This window comes from Pituophis catenifer, unplaced genomic scaffold (assembly GCF_029215685.1).
Source record: "Pituophis catenifer annectens isolate HBS135680 unplaced genomic scaffold, rPitCat1.0.hap2 SCAF_10, whole genome shotgun sequence".
Classification (NCBI taxonomy): domain Eukaryota; kingdom Metazoa; phylum Chordata; class Lepidosauria; order Squamata; family Colubridae; genus Pituophis; species Pituophis catenifer.
In genome coordinates, this window is record NW_027256890.1 from 2,259,854 (window position 1) to 2,278,994 (window position 19,141).

The window sequence follows — 19,141 nt, forward strand, 5'->3', positions numbered from 1 at the left end:
TCTTTCTCCGTCGGTGGTGCTACCCACCAGGTTGTCCCCATCACATCTTGATGGGCCAAGCTTGTGCAGGAGGAAGTGTGATTACCACACTTTTTAACGCCTGCTCTTGTTCCAGCCCTGAACACTCTTGTCAGCTGGATGGGTATAATGACCACATCCCAGGGTCTGTGCAAGAGAGAGATGCTCGGGCTCTCAGATGTGCCGGGGTCACTTTTGGTACCGTTTGAGACAGAAACTGGAAAATCAGCTTGTCTCAGAGTTAGTCCGTCATTCTGACAGCTCTGTCTCTGCCCTGGAGGAGCCCTTCAAACGGGCAGCGTCCTGGCATACATTACGCACCCTGCCTTCCTCCCACTGATTTTATCAAGACCCTGAAGTGGCAGGCCAGGCACTGCCTCTTGGAGGGCACGTCAGAGAGGGAGGGGAGCAAGTAGATGGCACAAAGGAGGCACCGGATGGGACCCCTTTGCTGGAAGAGGGCGGCTTAGCTGGGCTGCAAACATGGGACACAAGCGAAGGAGCCATTTCTCAAGGGTGTCCGGCAAATGGATGAGTCCAGTCAGAGAAGCGAGGCCAGGTAAGAGAGGAGTAGTGGGGGTCGCCCCCCTCTTGGCAGTAAAAGCTTGGTTTCTCTCCAGACTTTCCTGCCTGCGCTCTTCTCTGCCCAGACTGGACAGCAACGGGCAGGATGGGGGGGGAATGAGGGAAGCGTGGCCTCTGCTGGATCTTCCCAGGTCACCTCTTGGCTTCTTCGCCACTCTCCTGGGCATCCGGCAGGCCTTGGGCAGGCTCTGTCCTGGGCTGCACTGTCTGCACCGTCTCCTCCAGGCTGCTGCTAGGGAAGACCACGTAGCGGGCTCGGACGTCCTGTGTCGGGGAGTCCCGCAGGTTCTCTTTGCTGTGCCAGATGCCGTAGCTGAAGTAGACTAGCAGGCCTGGAAGGACAATTTATTTATTTATTTATTTATTGGTTCGATTTATATGCCGCCCTTCTCCGGAGACTCAGGGCGGCTTACAATGCGTTAAGCAATAGCCTTCATACTTTTGTATATACCTGCTTAGTAGGGCTTTCGCCCCCCCCCCCAAAGCGGTGTTCTTTTTTTATACAAAGTCAGCTTATTGCCCTCACAATCCGGGTCCTCATTTTACGTACCTCGGAAGGATGGAAGGCTGAGTCAACCTTGAGCCTGGTGAGATTTGAACTCGCAGTAATTGCAGGCAGCTGGTGCTACTTAACAGTACTTTAGTCTGCTGTACCACCAAGGCTCTTACGATGAAGAAGAGCCAGATCAACCTCCATCCCGAACCCAGAAAGGCGCTCCAAGGGGCTGCATCCCTCGGGTCTGGGCAGCCTAGACCTGCTTCAAGGCGCCCCACGGAAGCTGCGGAAGCCCCCTTCAATCTCACCTTGCAGGACCATCTGTCCTGCCTAGCCCATAATTTTGCTGAGGTTCTTTCTTATCAAAACAGGCGGTCCAGAGTTATCTCATGTGGTGGACCTCGACTGCAGGTACAGTAGTGGCCAAAATTGTGGAAACCTCATGGGAAAAGTGTATTTTTGAGGTTTGATGGCTAATAACGCCACTTTTTTGGGGGGAGTTTCAAGATAATCCTATTCCACTGCTGGAATGGCCTGGAAATAGCCCAGACCTTAACCCAATTGAAAATCTATGGAGCCAACTAAAGAAACTTGTTAGTCAGAAGCGACCCAGAAATAAAACCCAGTTAATAGAAGCCATCATTCCATCTTGGTTTCATGCGATAACAGCTGCAGAACTAAACACTTGGTTCACTCCATGGGAAGATGTTGTAAGGCCATAATTCATGCTAAAGGTTACCCAATGAAGTATTAACTGACATAGTGATCATCTTTGTAAATCTCGTTTTTTCTATGGTAGTAAATTTTGTATATCTCGTTTTTTCTACCTGTTTCACTTTTCTTCTTTATATTGCAACTGCTATTCTAATAGCAAATCCGTCACAAAAATTATTGCATTACATTCTTGATTAATTTATCTTTCCATTGATCTATAATTTTATGGTGCTACTCCAAAAAAAGTGATGTTATTAGCTAGTTTTAGAAAATACACTTTTCCCAAAAGGTTTCCACAATTTGGGCCACTACTGAGGTCCTTCACTTACAATAGTTCGCTTAGTGAACAAATTTACAACAGCACTGAAAAGAGTGAGGTATGACCATTTTTCACACGTATGACCGTTGTAGCATCCCCATGGTCACGTGATTTACATTCGGAAGCTTGACAGCTTGTTCATATTTATGACAGTTGCTGTGTCCAGGGGTCCCGTTATCATATTTTGCGATCTTCGGACAAGCAAAGTCACTGGGAAAACCAGAGTCACTTAATTTAACGGCAGCAATTCGCTTAACAAGGGTGGCAAAAAAAGCCGTAAAATGGGGCAAAACTCACTTAACAAGTATCCCCCTTAAGAAGATAAATTTTGGGGCCCATTTTGGTCATAAGACGAGGACTACTTGCATTACATGGTCTGTATTATGACTGTCCCCTTAACCTTTCTGACCTCCTTGCCAATGTCTCTGCCTGGCTTTATTTATTTTATTTTATTTTATTTTATTTTATTTTATTTTATTTTATTTTATTTTATTTTATTTATTTTATTTTATTTTATTTTATTTTATTTTATTTTATTTTATTTTATTTTATTTTATTTTATTATTTTATTTTATTTTATTTTATTTTATTTTATTATTTTATTTTATTTATTTTATTTATTTTATTTTATTATTTTATTTATTTTATTTTATTTTATTATTTTATTTTATTTTATTTTATTTTATTATTTTATTATTTTATTTTATTTTATTTTATTTTATTTTATTTTATTTTATTTTATTATTTTATTTTATTTTATTTTATTTTATTTTATTTTATTTTATTTTATTTTATTTTATTTTATTTTATTTTATTTTATTTTATTTATTGCCTTGCTTTGGATGCAAACCCCCCCGCCCCCGTTCCAGTCCGCATCCCAGGTTTGCTCCCCCTTCCTGTGTTTCTTCCAACCCCCGTTCCAGGTGCGCCTTTTTGCCCTTACCTGCCACCAACCAGATGGAGAACCGCAGCCAGGTCATGTAGCTGAGCTTCAGCATGAGGAAGAGGTTGATGAAAATACTCAGGGCAGGCGTCAGTGGCACCAGAGGAAGCTGGAAAGGAAGGAGGGCAGGGGTCATAGAATCGTAGGCCTCGAAGGGACCTGGAGGTCTTCTAGTCAAACCCCTCCACCCCGCCCAAGGCAGGAGTTCTTATTCCTTCCCAGACAAATGGTTGTCCAATTTTTTTCTTAGAAACCTCCACTCATGGAGCATCCCAGAACGTCTGGAGATAAGACGTCCCACGGATTCCTTGTTCTCACTGTCAGGAAATTTCTCCTTCATTCTAAGTTGGATCTTTTTTTAGGAAGCTTCTTATCCTGCCTTCAGGTGTTTGGGAAAATAAATTGACAGCTATTGTATCGCACCTAATTCTTCTCTTTGTTAGGTTAGTCATACCTAGTACCGGATCCAATCCGGGTTGGTCGCCGGGAGCAGAAGTTTTGTCTTCTGAGCTTTCGGACCAGGGGTGGGCGGCTGAGTGTTCGCAGGGGTTCGGGAGAACCTCGACCTAAGATACCGTGCAGTTCAGAGAACTCCCAAATCCCACTCCTGGCTGGTCCTGCCCACCCTGCCCCTCCCAGGAGTCCTCACGCAGCCCGTTTTAGATGCAGGTAAGCGCAGGGCGTGCACGGAGCCTCGGAGAGGTTGAAAAATGGGCCTACCAGAAGTTTGGGAAGGCTGGAAAGAGGGCCTCTGGAGCTTGGGGAGGCTGTTTTCACCCTCCCGGAGGCTCAAAAAAAAGTCTCTGGAGCCCGGACTAGGCCACGCCCACCATGGCCACCATGGCCACGCCCACCCAGTACCTGGCAGAGAACCCCTTGCTAAAAATTTTGAAGCCCACCCCTGTTTTGGACTCATGCTGGAACCCATCCTCAGAGAACTTCTCTGTGCACGGAGACGTTTCCCCAAAATTGGCTCCAGCACAAGTTCAAAAGCTTGGATGATAAACCTCTGGTCCCAGTGACTGACCCAGATTGGATCCTGCAACATTATCCCGGGACATATATATTCTCCTTCATTCATGGTACTTAGTACCCTTAGGCATTCATCATATGGTTTATCCTTCAGCTCCCTTATTTGTTGTTCTTCTGTTCTGACCAGGCTCCCAAACACGACAAACCCTCTGTGGTTAAATAAAAGTTCCCTTTTTTAGGAGCGTCAGCAGCCCCAACAAAAAGTTTCTCTCTCACACACACAACAGACTAAGAAGTCTGTCTGGCAGGGAGATGAATAATTGTCTGCCACACCTATTCATCTCCTCCCCCTGCCTTTTATCCCCAGAGCTAGGGTGGGGTTTCGCTAACAGTAGTGGCTCTTCCGTCCCAAGGACCGGCCCATAGATTTCCACTGCTCTCCTCTCCTCTGCCTTCTGCGCATCTGCCCATCAGGCACCGGACCCAGCTGTTCCTCCTCTTCCTCATCAGCCACCTCCAGACCTGGGGACTGTTGACTCTCCATCTGAGGGCTGACAGATGGCACCTCTGTCTCTCTCTCTGCCAGCTCCCTTCCCTCTTCCCCCTCGGAGCTCTCAGGTTGCCTTGATGCTGGCCCCGACTCCCACAGCTCCCTCTCCTCCTCTTCTGATTCAGCTGTTGGAGGGGCCCGTGGCCAACAGGCCACAACACCTTCTCTACACTCTTTTTAGGGCCTCGGTATCTGTTCTGTATTGTGCTGATCAGAACGGGATGCAGTGTCCCAAGCGTAGTCTTACCAGTGCAGCATAAAATGTCAACTTCACATCATCCTGGTGCTCGCTCTCTATTGATCAGTCTAGGACTGCATTGGCTCTTTTGGCAGCCGCAGCACATTGCTGGCAGAGGACCAGCAGGCTGGTTAGGGCTGCCTGGGAGACAGGAGCATCCTTGGGGCCGCTGCTCAGCTCCCAACTGATGTGCAAAAGGGCTTTGGTGCCCGAAGGCCTCTTGGCACAGGATTTGGCCCATCATGGTCTGACAAACAATGAGTTTTTGTCTCCCAAAAGAAATGAAAACCTTATTTGCAGAAAGCAGCAGGGAGGAGTTCCAAAGGAAGTGCCGAAGGACCTACTTTGGGGGAAACCGAAGCTGCGCTGTGGATACAGTGTTTGCACAACATGCTCTCCTAAAATTAAACCCATCTATGTGGTCACCGAATCATTTGGTAGCACCCGATCAACCGTGGTTCCATAAGCTCTGGGGCATCGTCAGCCAGGGAGCCTCCCAATCTCTGCTGGCTGGATTGAAGGGCTTGTCCCCCGGCTCTGCCAGGTGGCTGCAGCCCAATTTGAGATCAGATTTCCTTGCAGAATTTCAACTTGGTCAACCCTAAGGGCAGCCTGCTCTGGCCCAGCTGGGTTTGGGGAAGGTGGTGTGTTTTCCGCCCCAGTTCACACCCACCCAGTGGTGGGTTCCTCCCGGTTCGGTCCGGTTTGGCCGAGTTGGTAGCGGTGACGATATGACGTCACCGAACCGGTTCTCCCCCACCCGGCCTCCCACCCCCCCACATTATTCTTACCTTTTATTTGGTCCCATCCCCAATCTATTGCTGCCTCCTGAGTCCCAGCTGATGACTAGAGGGAAAAAAACTGTTTAAACTCTCAAAGGGCTACCCTACAGCTGATCAGTGTTAAAAGCAAACAAATGAGTCGGGTCGTAAGTGCGAGGACTGGTCGTAAGTGCGAGGACCTTCCAGAAATGACTCTGACCAGCTAGCCACGCCCACCTAGTCACATGACCTCCAAGCCACACCCACAAAATAAGCCACGCCCACAGCAGTAAAAAATTTAGAACCCACCCCTGCACCCACCCCCATGGCAACTCCCTCACCTGGAACGTCTGGCTGGTCGGCTTCTGCTCATGGACGCTGATGAGGACAAGGCTGCCCGTGAAAGCCAGGCTGGAGAGCAGGATGAGCAAGGCGTAACTCCAGGTGGGCAGGTGGAGCTGTGTCTTTCCAAAGACCAGGATGGATGCCAAGCAGAGGGCCGACACCATGAGGACCACCACGGCCACGGTGACCACTTCGCCAGGGTAGAAATCACTGAGGAACTCCAAGTAGGGTTCAAAGGCTGCCTTCAGCTGCCCTGGTTCGCGCAAGCTCCCCGCCTTCTCTTTGCCCACCAGCTGCAGCTTATCTGAGAAAGACTCGTATTCCTTGGGTTCGGTGGCGCCTGCAGGCTCAGCCGGTGCCGGGGCAGCCTCGCTCCTCTCAGCGGCCTCCTGATTTTCGGCCTTGGCTTGCTGGAAGCGCAGGATGATCACGCTGGCTGCGACAAAGGTGTAGGCCAGGAGAGTGCCGATGGAGAGGAACTGGACCAGGGCCTCCAGGTCAAAGATGAACGAGAGGACAGACATGAGGAAGCCAAACACCACGATAGCCACCACGGGCACCTTCGTGCGGGGGTGAACACGGGCAAACACCTGGAAAAAGAGACCGTCCTCGGCCATGGCGTAGACAATCCGAGGCAGGGAGAAGAGGTTGCTGAGGAGAACGGTGTTCATGGCTGAGGAGGAGAGACAAGCTTGTGGTCACAATGGGCCTCCAAGAGGATTGGGAAGCGTTGCAGATGATGGAGGTACCCGCAGGGAATGGGACAACTTGCCGCAGCCAACTCACCACAGCCAACTTGGCGCAGGACAACTCGCCACGGACAATTTATTTATTATTTATTTATTTATTGGTTCGATTTATATGCCGCCCTTTTCCGGAGACTCAGGGCGGCTTACAATGCGTTACGCAATAGCCTTCATACTTTTGTATATACCTGCTTAGTAGGGATTTTTGCCCCCCCCCCCCAAGTGGTGTTCTATTTTATACAAAGTCAGCTTAGTGCCCCCACAATCCAGGTCCTCATTTTACCTACCTCAGAAGGATGGAAGGCTGAGTCAACCTTGAGCCTGGTGAGATTTGAACTTGCAGTAATTGCAGGCAGCTGGTGCTAGTTAATAGCACTTAAGTCTGCTGCGCCACCAAGGCTCTGAATTTAACAATTCTGTTTAATTATTTAAAATAACTAAAAAATATTTTAATTTTTGCCATTGGAGTGGTGCAGTGGCCTAGAGGTGGAGCTCTCGCCTCACAATCAGGAGGCTGTGAGTTCGATCCTAGGTAGAGGCAGGCATTTCTCTCTCTGGGCACAAGTCCACCATTTCTTGGCTATTAGTGTAACTCTTGTCCTGCAGGGATGTGTCCTGTGGCAAGATGGCCACGGCAAGTTGGCTGTGGCGAATTGTCATAGACCCCTGCCTGCAGGCCAGCTCCTTTTCTGCAGAAGACCAGCCTGTAGGTCAGTGAGTCTTGTTGCAGCTTTCCTCCTTCTACACCATTGGTCGCTATTTCTGTAACCACTTAAGCTTCAGTATATATTCTTGGCAAGAACAAAGAGCCAGCAGTCTTTCTTTGCTAGATGACTGAGTGGGATGATTGACACACTTCTACCTCCTTTTTTTAAACCCGGATGCCCCAATCTCCAACCAGGGCTATTCTGAATGCTAACTTGACAGAGAGGGACAGAAACACGCAAGCTTAAAATCCTTGTTAGTCTTTCCTTTCCTTGGCAACCTTGGCAACTTTCCTTTCCTTTCAACCTTGGCAACTTTTAAGACTTGTGGACTTCAACTTCCAGAATTCCTCAGCCAGCAAATTCTGGGAGTTGAAGTCCACAAGTCTTAAAGTTGCCAAGGTTGAAGACCCATGGCCTAGCATAGAGGCAACTTTCTCTCTAACCTGGTGCCTTTCTGTTAGGTTTAATCACAGGTCCCAACCTACTCATTTAGAATTAAGCACAGTTATTTTAGGATTAGGTGTAGTTGCATCTTTGCATAGCTGACTGCCCCCAGCAATGCTCATTCCATTCTCATTCCTAGAAGGGGACCATGTTCTGGTCTCTCCTATCAGCCCCTGAGTCTTGTGCCAGCCCACCTAGAGGAGCCCACTTTGGTCAGATCACATTAGGAGAAAGGCTAGAGAAAAGGGAAGGGGCAGAAACGGCACCCAGGGTGCCATCCAGAATGTATCTGTGACATAAGGGAACTTACCACAAATGGAACCGGTGGCCACAATGAAACCTGCCCAGGAATAACCCCTCTTGTAGAAGGCGTCGGCTAAGGCTGCATCGGGGTCCAGAGAATGCCAGGGCACCATCAGCGTCAACACTACGGACACAAGGATATATGCTCCGGTGGCAAGGCTCAGTGAGATGGCGATGGCCCTCGGAATGGCCTTTTCCGGGTTCCGGGCCTCCTCGCTGGACGTGGCAATAACATCAAAGCCCACAAAGGCATAGAAGCACGTGGCTGAGCCGGCCATGATCCCAGAGATGCCATAAGGGGCAAATCCTCCTTCACTGGCACTCCAGTTCTGGGGCCTGGCCAGGATGAATCCCATTACCAGGATGAAGAGAATGACTCCCATGCTGATGGCCGAGAAGACGTGGTTGAGCCAAGAGGAGAACCGGGCACCGAAGGAAATGAAGGCCGTGGCGATGAGCACAATGCCAGATGCCAAAAAGTCCGGATAATGGGCCAAGAAGGGTACCTGCCAAACGCCAACATGGGTCTCCGTGAAGTTCTTGATCCTGTGGTCAAAAATGGAATCCAGGTAGCCACTCCAGGCTCTGGCAACAGCTGCCCCACCAATCATGTACTCCAGAATGACATTCCAACCTATGAGAAAGGCCCAGATCTCGCCCACCGAGACATAGGTGAACATGTATGCAGAGCCCGTCTTGGGCACCTGGGCACCAAACTCAGCATAGCAGAGGGCGGCCAGCAGAGAGGCGATGCCCGCAATGATGAAGGACACCACGATAGCCGGCCCAGCGGTCTCTTTAGCGACAGTGCCGGTGAGCACGTAGAGGCCAGAGCCCACCATCCCGCCAATGCCCAGCAGCGTCAGATCAACTGTGCTCAAGCAACGGTTGAAGGAGGTCTCCATGAGGTCATCTTGCAGAGTCTTCACTCGGTTGAGCTTTTGGCAAAAGCGGGCCAGGTCTCCAGAGCGAAGCCGCCGGGTTGCCATCTCGGAGAAGGCCCTCTCCTCCTTTCACCCACCGAGAGGCAGAGGAGGAGCTAAACGTGTTCTCCTGGCCCAAACGGTAGAAAGAAATTTGGTCACAGCAGGATCAGGAAGAGATGAAATCGCTGCTAGAGGCACACAAAAAAAAAAAAAAAAGAAAAAGAAGAAGAAGAAGAAGAAGCAGCAGCCCAAGAAGGAGAAAAAAGCAAAGTTCACTCCCCTCCCCCAGTCTTCCTCTGGCTATGAAGCTGATCTGACCTAGGCTTCCCCAACAGCACAAAGCCAAGTCCTCGTCCCGATAAACCCCTTTTATTTAAATGACAGTGAATTCCTCTCCAGCAAAGTCTTTTCTCTCCCACCGTCTTTCAAGATAGTTCACAATTACTGACCTTTATCAGCCTTGGAAAGTGGCCAGGCCGATATCTTTCAGATGCTGCAATACTTGTCAAGAATGCAGGAAAGAACGAATTGTCTCCTGCAAACTCCACTCCCCTTTCGCTCCTCTTTTATTCCCTTTGGGAGGGGCCCTTCATCGTCCACCTGTGGCCTTACTCCTGAGTCGACCCTTGTTCTTTAGCTGTTCCCTTCGTCTGGCCACTCTGTGCATGCATACACTGGGAACAGGCTCCAGCTGTTCGTCTGCCTAACTGATGTCTGACTCCGAAGGCAGCTGATAACTGGTATATGGCCCTGGTCTCCTCTCTGCCTCCGACGCAGAGCCCTCATCAGAGCCTTCCCCAGACTCCAGGACTGGCCCATGTTCCTCCCCAACCTCCTCATTGGCCCAATCTGCTGCCAGATCCGCTGGTGGGCCACAACAGAAGCAGGCAAATGAAGGCTGCCTGTGAACGTCAGAGCAACACTGTGAGATTCTCTAAATAGCTGCTGCTTAGTCTGTCCTGAAAGTGTCAAGGAGACAATGGCCAGCACCTGTCACTGGAAACAGGCTGGAAACGGGGATATTCTTCAGCCAGGCTTTGTGCTGCTAGAGAGCCCCCGCCTGAAGCAACACCCCTTTCAGGCGGCACAGTATGTATCCTTCCAAGGGTGACCCTTTCTGGAGAATTAGCAATGTTCTCGCCTCCTTCCTCCGCCTCCCAGATGGCTTCTTGGAACAGGGGTGGTCTAACCGGTTTCCAGAAAAACAACTTCCAGAACAGAAAGGGGGTCTCTGGAGCAATGCAATTGCCTGCAGGCGACCCAGCCCTTTTTGACCTTGGTGAATTGGGTTGTGTGAATCCAGACCCAGGACTTCCTTTGTTCTCTCTCCCTGCGTGCATGGACGGCATCTCTTCATGCCTAAGCAGGAGACGAGGGTCTCTCTGTCTGCCTTCTGCATTTTTGCAGTGGAGGGTTTCAGAGGCAACCCAAACCAGCAGAGCCTCTAACTGGACAGGATGGTCTGTGAGGGGCAATCCAGGAGCCTTGCTTAACAACAGACATTTTGGTTCCAGTGGCAGTCGTAAGTTGAGGACAGGAACAGGAGAGAATGGCCAGGAAATGGGGAAATTAACTTTCAGAAAGGGACTGGGACCAGCCTTAAGGGAAGGCATCTAAAGCAGGGGTCTCCAACCTTGGCAACTTTAAGCCTGGCAGATTTCAACTCCCAGAATTCCCCAGCCAGCTGGCTGGGGAGTTCTGGGAATTGAAGTCTGCCAGGCTTAAAGCTGGCTGGGGAATTCTGGGAGTTGAAGTCTGCCAGGCTTAAAGTTGCCAAGGTTGGAGACTCCTGATCTTTTAAAGGGGGATGAGGCTGCTCACATGGAAACAGGTAAAGACTTCTCCTCTCCTGCTGCAGAGGGCAGATTGTGGAATCGTGAATTTCAGTGCCAGAAAGGTTTAGGAAACCAACCAACTAACCAACCACAGGACTGAGCAGGCCTTCTGAGCCAGTGCAGTCCTTAAATGGCACCTGTCTGGAACTCCTGGAATCAGCTGCACCTTTGCCAGGAATGGCTTGGCTGTCCTTCTGCACTGCCTTTGGTCCCTGCTGTAAGAGGCACCGGCTGGGATGGGCGCCTCTTGGCCATCAAAGCACCAAGTACAGGTAATCCTCAAGGTTTTTTTTTTTTTAATTTGATTTATATGCCGCCCTTCTCCGGAGACTCAGGGCGGCTTACAATGCGTTAAGCAATAGCCTTCATATTTTTGTATATTTATACAAAGTCATCTTATTGCCCCCACAAACTGGGTCCTCATTTCATCTACCTTAGAAAGGATGGAAGGCTGAGTCAACCTTGAGCCTTGGTGAGATTCGAACCTGCAGTAATTGCAGGCAGCAGATGTAAGTGGATGTTAATAACAGTGCTTTAGTCTGCTGAGCCACCAGAGCCCAGACGTACGACCACAACTGAGCAAAATGTTTCTGTTGTTAAGTGAGACATCGGCTAAGTGAGTTTTGCCCCATCTTTCTTGCCACAGTCGTTAAGCAAATAACTACAAGTTGGTAAGTTGGGTGACCCGGTTGTTAAGTGAATACAGCTTCCCCATGGTCTTTGCTAGTCCGAAGGTTAAAATCACATGACCTTGGGACCCAGCAATGGTCATAAATATGAGTCAGTTGCCAAGCATCTGAATTTTGATCACGTATTGTATCACCGGGATGCTGCAAAAGTCGGAACTGGGGAAAAACGGTCCTAAGGGCTGTTGTAAGTCGAGGACTACCTATACGATTACCTTCTCTGTGGGGGCACCTACTATCTGGAACAAGCTCCGCCTGGAGATACGGAGGATCCCAGATCTGCGCACCTTCCACCGCGCTCTTAAGACCTTTTTATTCCACCAGGCGGGCCTGGCCTAATCTTTTCCCTCTTTTTAATTATGCAAATTTTAATTGGTTTTTAAATGATTGGGGTGTTTTAATTTGTCTGGGCCAAATTGTTTAATTCGATTTTACTTTGTTTTTAAATTATGTATCTATGTATTGTTACTGTTTGGCTGTTCACCGCCCTGAGTCCTTCGGGAGTAGGGCGGTATATAAATCAAATAAATAAAATGAAATAAATAAATAAAATATAGCAGAGCCCCTTTATTGGGATCAGCTACCCAGAGACAGGGGATCTGGGGGGGGGAGGGCTCAGGTGCGCAAGGACCTGGCTGGGATGCTCCAAAAGAGATGCCAGGGTGAGCAGCAGGTGGGGACCCTCGGAATTGGAGGCCTCCCCCCACCCCAGCCCCTATTAGACAGAGGCCTGCTGGTTCCCTTCGGGTCAGCCGTTCCCCCCCCCAGCCCTTGGGAAACGAACTCGCAAAGGGAGGGGGGCTGGCGGGGAGCGCCTCTCCATCCCTCTCGCACCCACCTGCGCTCCGGCCGCCAAAGCCCCGCGGGTCCGCCAACGCCTGGACAGCTCCGGGCGCCTGGAAGAAGCGGAGAGAGCGGGGTCCGCCACCCCGCCAGGGAGGGGAGCTCCAGGCCCGGTCCGTCCGTCCGTCCGTCCGTCCGTCCCCCACCCGGCTGCCGCCTTACCTGTCCGGCGCCGCTGGCAGCTCCACGCCCGCTGCTGCTGCTGCTGCTGCGTCACCGCCTTGCGAGGCTCCGGGCGGGGAGGAGGAGGAGGAGGCGGCGAGGCTGCGGGCGCAGCTGATGCCGGCCGCCGCCCCTCCCAGCAGGTAGGTGGAGGGGGGTGAGGGATGCGCTAAGCCGCGGCTGGTAGACGAGCCGGCCGGGCAAAAGCCACGCAACAGGCTGAGTCCCGCCGCTGAGCCGGCCTTCCCGGGCGGAGGGCGCCGCTGGCCACGCCCGAAGCGCCACGGCAGGTGCTCCGTTCCCTGCGGGGGCCCCGGAGCAAAGCATGGTTAGGGGAACGGGGTCCCGCCGCGCAAGCAAGCGGCGTGGCGGAGGGGCTCTGGGGCAAAGGGGGCAGGGCACGCGGAGACCCCTAAACGTCTGAATGGGGCGTCTCCCGTTTGGGCACAAGGCGCAAGAGGTCTACACTGGTGCAATATAATATATATGCACATACATGCATAAAGGATGTGTGTCTGTTAGTATGATCTATTGGGTTAGGGCCAGGGTGGAGTTGATTTAAATCGAGTTGATTGAAATCACAATTTAAATCATGATTTAAATCACTAGTAAAAAGGCTTGATTTAAATCAACTCGATTTAAATCATGATTTTTAAAGAGCAACTGTCATCTCGGCTACTCCTTTGACCCACTGTTGACTCACGGATAGTCCCAGCGTTGCAGAATATACAGCCTCCTGCTACGTAACTAAGCTCCATTTCATGCCGAATAAACTCAATTATTTATGTATCTTAAATAGAAAACTATCTTACGATAGATTTTTACCCCAAAAGTTTTTTATTAAAATAAATTCGATAAAAATAAAAAAAATCCGATTTAAATAAAAAAAATCTGATTTAAATTAAAAAAATCTGATTTTTTAAAATTGATTTTTATCCACCCTGGTTAGGGCTTTTTTCATCTTCTATAAGTCATTGGGATGTATTTTGTGTTTCGAGGGGGGGGGCTGCAGGAAGGGAGGCTCATCCAATCTCATTGTACCCATCTTGTGCATTGACAATAAAGGTTGGAATTGAATTGGAGTCCCGGTTGGGAAGTGGCCCAGGCTGCTCTTCCTCTCCAGGAATGAGGGGGGGGGGGCGGGATCCAGGCCTTTTCAGGGAGTGGGGAGGCTGATTTAGAAGAGATTCTTCCCAAGAGGAAAAGGTTGGAAGGACTGCCAATCACCCCCCTCCCTCCCCACTGAGCTCCCCTCCTCAGCTGCATTTTACCTTTCTTTGAAAAAATCCAGCAATTTCTAAGAGCTCTGCTACAGGTAGTCCTTGATTTATGACCAAAATTGAGCCCAAAATTTATTTTGCTAAGTGAGACATTTGGTAAGTGAGGGGTTTTTTTGAGCCATTTTATGACTTTTCTTGCCACCGTTGTTAAGTGAATCATTGCAATTGTTAACTTAGTAACCAGGTTGTTAAGTGAATCTGGCTTCCCCTATGGACTTGGCTTGTCACCACAGGGGATCACAACCCCAGGTCACTGCAACCGTCATAAATGTGAGTCAGTTGCCAAGCGTCCGAATATTGATCATGTGACCTTAGGGATGATGGAACGGTCGTTAAGTGTGAAAAATGGTCATGAGTCGCTTTTTCCAGTGCCCTTGTAACTTTGGTCACTAAATGAACTGTTGTAATTTGAGGACTACCTGTATGATGTTATTTTCCCCAGCACAGGATTATTTTATTAACTGTATTTTATTGCTTATTTCTGTTATTTTAGCCTATTTTTCTTTCCTTGTAAGATAACTGAATAACTAATTTTAAATAAGCAGATAGAAATTGGATACAAAACTTACATGCTGCATTTTAACCGTAGCTCATGTGCCAAGAGAACCTGTTTCTGTCCCTGCTTAAGGACGGAAACCAGTAGATCCAGTCCTGCATTAGGCACGGAGCCAGTTAGGTGACCTTGGATCCCGCATTCTGTCATTGGAAGAAGGTGACAGGACAGATCCCTTCCGAAAATGTTACTAAGAAAATTGCAGTTGCCGGGAGTCAACACTTGACTCAAGAGACACAGTAACATGCTAAGCAAGTTATTTTACTTTCTTCCAAAATAATTTACAGATTTACAGATCAGCAGAGTTGGAAGGGACCTTGTAGGTCATCTAGTCCAACCCCCACTCAAGCAGGAGACCCTACACCGTTTCTGACAGATGGCTGTGCAGTCTCTTCTTGAAAACCTCTAGTGATGAAGCTCCCACAACTTCTGAAGGCAACTTCTGTTCCATGGGTTGATTGCTCTCACTATCAGAAAATTTCTCCTTATTTCTAGGTTGAATCTCTCCTTGTTCAGTTTCCATCCATTATTCCTTGTCCGGCCTTCGGGTGCTTTGGAACAGGTGGTCCATGGACCACTGGTGGTCCGCGAGAAAATTTTGGTGGTCCGCAGAAAAATTATTTGCATTTTTATATTGCACTATATCTTTTTAAAAAATTCGTATTAGTGGTCTGCGGGATTTAAAATTATGAATTTAGTGGTCCCTGAAGTCTGAAAGGTTAGTGACCCTTGCTTTGGAAAATAGGCTGACCCCCTCCTCTCTGTAGCAGCCCCTCAAATATTGGAAGATGCTCTCATGTCTCCCCTGGTCCTTCTCTTCACTAGACTAGCCATGTCCAGTTCCTGCATCCGTTCATCGTATATTTTAGCCTCCAGTCCCCTAATCATCCTGGTTGCTGTTCTCTGCACTCTTTCTAGAGTCTCAACATCTTTTTTATAGTGTGGTGACCAAAACTGGATGCAGGACTCTAGGTGTGGTCTTACTAAGGCTTTATAGAGTGGTATTAGTACCTCCCTTGATCTTGATTGATTCCCTCTGTTAATGCAATTTAGGATTGCATTGGCCTTTTTGGCCTTTTTTTTTTAAAAAAAAAAAGAGAATAAAATAGAATTGTAAATTCTACAGTAATTATAAATTTTACAGTACCAAAAACAGGCTCCTGGGTATGGAACTAATTATAGTCAATTTTGAAGTAGCAAATTAAAGCAAGGCCCATCTGGAATTATCTAGATGCCTATATCATCTGGAATTATCTAGATGATATAGGCAGCACACAAATCTAATAATGAATAAATAGATAATTTAAAAAACTTATTTTGTCCAGCTGGGCTTCTTCCATCATATAGAGCCAATTCAGGGGGAGAATGGACAATTTTCTTTTAGCCAACCTGCCATCATCTATCATCCTTTTTCCTTAAGTCCAGGCACCGTATATTCAAGGCTTCTCAGATAGATGAATTCCAGATTTCTGGAATATAATTTAGCAGCATATTCACATTTTTAAAACTCAAATTTCCTCCCCCAACATTAGTTCAGCACTAACCATGCGAGAATTTCCATTGGACTTGACCAAATCAAACACATGGAAGTCTGTTCAAAATTGTTACCTTGCCAGTTTAAGAATAACTGTTAAACTATTTTTAAACGGCTGTTGAGGAATGCAGTCACTTCCAGAAATAATTTTCTGTTGGTCTAACTTGGCTTTAAAATAATAAGAAACATTTAGTATTTCCTTAAATTCAATGCCACATAATTCAGCAATCATTGGTGTATTCTAAGTTTATGATTATGCAATTTAATAACATTGTTAGCAGTATTATCTAATTATCCCACTTTCAATCTTCCAAACTTCAATTTCCTTAAATTCACCGTTGCTTTAAATTTCAGAGTTCCTACCGTACTTGGCTCAAAGGACTTGCCATGGCTTTTAAAGCTGCCCAATAGTAATTTTTAAGTTGGGCTAGCAGTGGTACATATTCAGGATTTTCATATAGTACAAATTAAAACATTATTTTTGTATGAAAAACTTGGCTTTAGAAAACTGTTGGAAGAAAAATCCATCTGGTTCAGTTCCAAGCTGGCAGAGAAACACTGGAAACAACATGGAGGCTGATTGGAAAGAAAATTTCTGCTTATTGGTGAACAGGACTACCAGGGTTTATGATTCTGGGTCAGCTGAACAATTAGCTAGCTCAGGGGTCTCCAACCTTGGCAACTTTAAGCCTGGAGGACTTCAACTCCCAGAATTCCCCAGCCAGCTGGCTGGGGAATTCTGGGAGTTGAAGTCCTCCAAGCTTAAAGTTGCCAAGGTTGGAGACCCCTGAGCTAGATGACTGCCAGGGTTTTTTATACAGGTCCTGAAATGCTGCTGGGGGTGGGGTGGGGGTTGTGCAATGGAGGGGCTTGTGTTCTGAGAGGGTGTTGGGCAATTCCTATTGTGGCTAATGGCTTTTGTCCTGTGCTGGATCTTGGGTGAGGGGCTGCTTGTTCTAATCCTGTCATTCTGCTTTGGTTAGCTGTCAAACTTTGCTGTAAGGGGTTTTTGAAATATCTTGTCTTGAATGGGTTTCTGCCTGCAGTATATGCTTTGCTTATGAATACTTGGCTTCCTTTTTCAAATAAGCTCTTTTTGTCCTTAAGTGCTGGCATCTGCTGTGGGCTATTAAGGAAGACTGGGGCATTCTTTCTGCCTCTAGTAACATGTTTCTCCATTTCGCCTTTAGGGAAATATAATATTCTGCATTTTTTTAATATTACCCAAAATATTTCATTCTTGGGGGTGGGTGGGGAAGCTTCCTACAAAACAAATCTTCCTACAAAACAAGTCTGCTGCGCCACTAAAGCACTGTTATTAACATCAGCTGCCTGCAATTACTGCAACTTCAAATCTCACCAGGCTCAAGGTTGACTCAGCCTTCCATCCTTTCTGAGGTAGGTAAAATGAGGACCCGGATTGTGGGGGCAATAAGTTGACTTTGTATAAAATATACAAAAGTATGAAGGCTATTGCTTAACGCATTGTAAGCCGCCCTGAGTCTCCGGAGAAGGGCGGCATATAAATAAATAAATAAAAAAATCCTAGGAATGTGTTCTGTTAAAAAAACCCTTATCAATTAAAATATTTACGTGACTTGGGCAAAGCCCTCAAAATGTATAAATTTTAAAGCCATTTTCCTTCTCCATTGCATTTAAGCTATCTCACAAATTTATATTTTCTATCATTTCTTGGAAATACAGGTTGGGTCAAACAATATGAAATCATTCATTTCCATTAAACAAAGTTGTATTCCTAGCAATAACTACCGGTACCAATAGCTCCGTTACTATTTTTGATAGCACAGTATCTCTCGGCAGTAGAGTCCTTCAAATTTTTGCATTCTATAATCTCCCAGGACTTGAAATGGCTGCTTCACATTAGAACCATCATTAAAAAGGAAAATAATGAATGTTTTTCCTGCATCAACTCAGAAAAGCTCAAACTTCCCGAGCTGCTGCTGCTGATCCAGTTCTAGAGAGGAATTATTGAGTCTGTCATCTGCACCTCCATAACTGTCTGGTTTGCTTCTGCAACCCAACAAGACAGACACAGATTTCAGAGAATAGTTAGAACTGCAGAAAAAACAATGGCTACCAACCTGCCTTCCATTGAGGACCTGTATACTGCACGAGTCAAAAAGAGGGCTGTGAAAATATTTACAGATCCTCGCATCCTGGACATAACTTATTTCAACTTCTCCCCTTAGTATGCTCTTATGGGATATTGCACCCCAAAACTAGACACCAGGACAGATTTTCCACCCATGCCATTACTTGGCTAAACATTTAATTCCCACAGCACTGTCTTATTTCTCATCTTTCCTAACTTATATTAGTTTATGATTTATAAAATTGATGTTTGTAACTTATGATTAATTATTGTAATTATTATTTATGATCTATGACCAATTATTTGTTGTTTGCATATATACTGTGAGTTTATGCACCCGAAATTCCTTGTGTGTCCAATCACACTTGGCTAATAAAAAATTATGTTGTGTTGTGCTGTGCTCTGCTCTATTCATTCTATTCTCCACATATAACGGAATCAGAACAATAAAGAAATCCTATTTTTACCTATTATCTGCAAGTACCTTATTTCCAGTTCTCATGTTTGGGCCAACTCCCAGGTTGTTGACTGGGGAATTGTGGGAGTTGATGTCCTAACATCATCAGGTTACCAAGTTTAAAAGACATTTAACACTAATTCATTGTGTATCAGAATACTGGAACTGTGGTGGCGCAGTGGTTGGAATGCAGTATTGCAGGCTAATTCTGCTGTCTGCCAGGGGTTTGATCCTGACTGGCTGAAGGTTGGCTCAGCCTTACAATTTTCTGAGGTCGGTAAAATGAGGACCCAGATTTTTGGGGGCAAGAGGCTGATTCTGTAAATCACTTAGAGAAGGCTGTAAAACACTGTGAAGTGGTATATAAAATGCTGTTTGCTAAATATATGGGAGTGATTAAAAAAAACTGTTCCATATCATAAAAATCAAATTCTGGAAACACTCCCATCCATGGGGCTCTTCTTGTTCCTTCTCCCAACGCTTCCTTCTCCAAGACGAAAAACTTGGAGAGTTGGCCGTGGGCTTGAACTGAGCTATACAACAGAGCCCCTTTCTTGGTGGGGCTGAATGTTGATGGTTGCTTCTGTAATTCCAGCCCCCCCCCCCGCTAT

The 19,141-nt window shown here is 47.1% G+C and overlaps 1 protein-coding gene across 1 annotated transcript; it reads right to left on the reverse strand.

Moving 5' to 3' along the window:
• Nucleotides 1-735: 735 nt before the first annotated feature.
• Nucleotides 736-12,606, reverse strand: SLC7A4 (solute carrier family 7 member 4). Its single transcript, XM_070950672.1, has 5 exons — nucleotides 12,594-12,606; nucleotides 8,149-9,252; nucleotides 5,938-6,614; nucleotides 3,076-3,184; nucleotides 736-935 (listed from the first exon to the last, which is right to left on the reverse strand). The coding sequence occupies exons 2-5, from the start codon at nucleotides 9,128-9,130 to the stop codon at nucleotides 736-738; spliced, it is 1,968 nt and encodes a 655-aa protein (XP_070806773.1). The 5' UTR covers nucleotides 9,131-9,252; nucleotides 12,594-12,606.
• Between the last annotated feature and the right edge of the window lie 6,535 nt (nucleotides 12,607-19,141).

Bases quoted from the DNA above. Each gene is read 5' to 3' on its own strand.
- SLC7A4 (XM_070950672.1), bottom strand. From the start codon at position 9,130: ATGGCAACCCGGCGGCTTCGCTCTGGAGACCTGGCCCGCTTTTGCCAA. The intron at 6,615-8,148 runs GTAAGTTCCCTT...TCTCCTCCTCAG, and splicing joins GGCCACCGGTTCCATTTGTG to CCATGAACACCGTTCTCCTC. The intron at 936-3,075 runs GTAAGGGCAAAA...TTGTCCTTCCAG, and splicing joins CTCCATCTGGTTGGTGGCAG to GCCTGCTAGTCTACTTCAGC.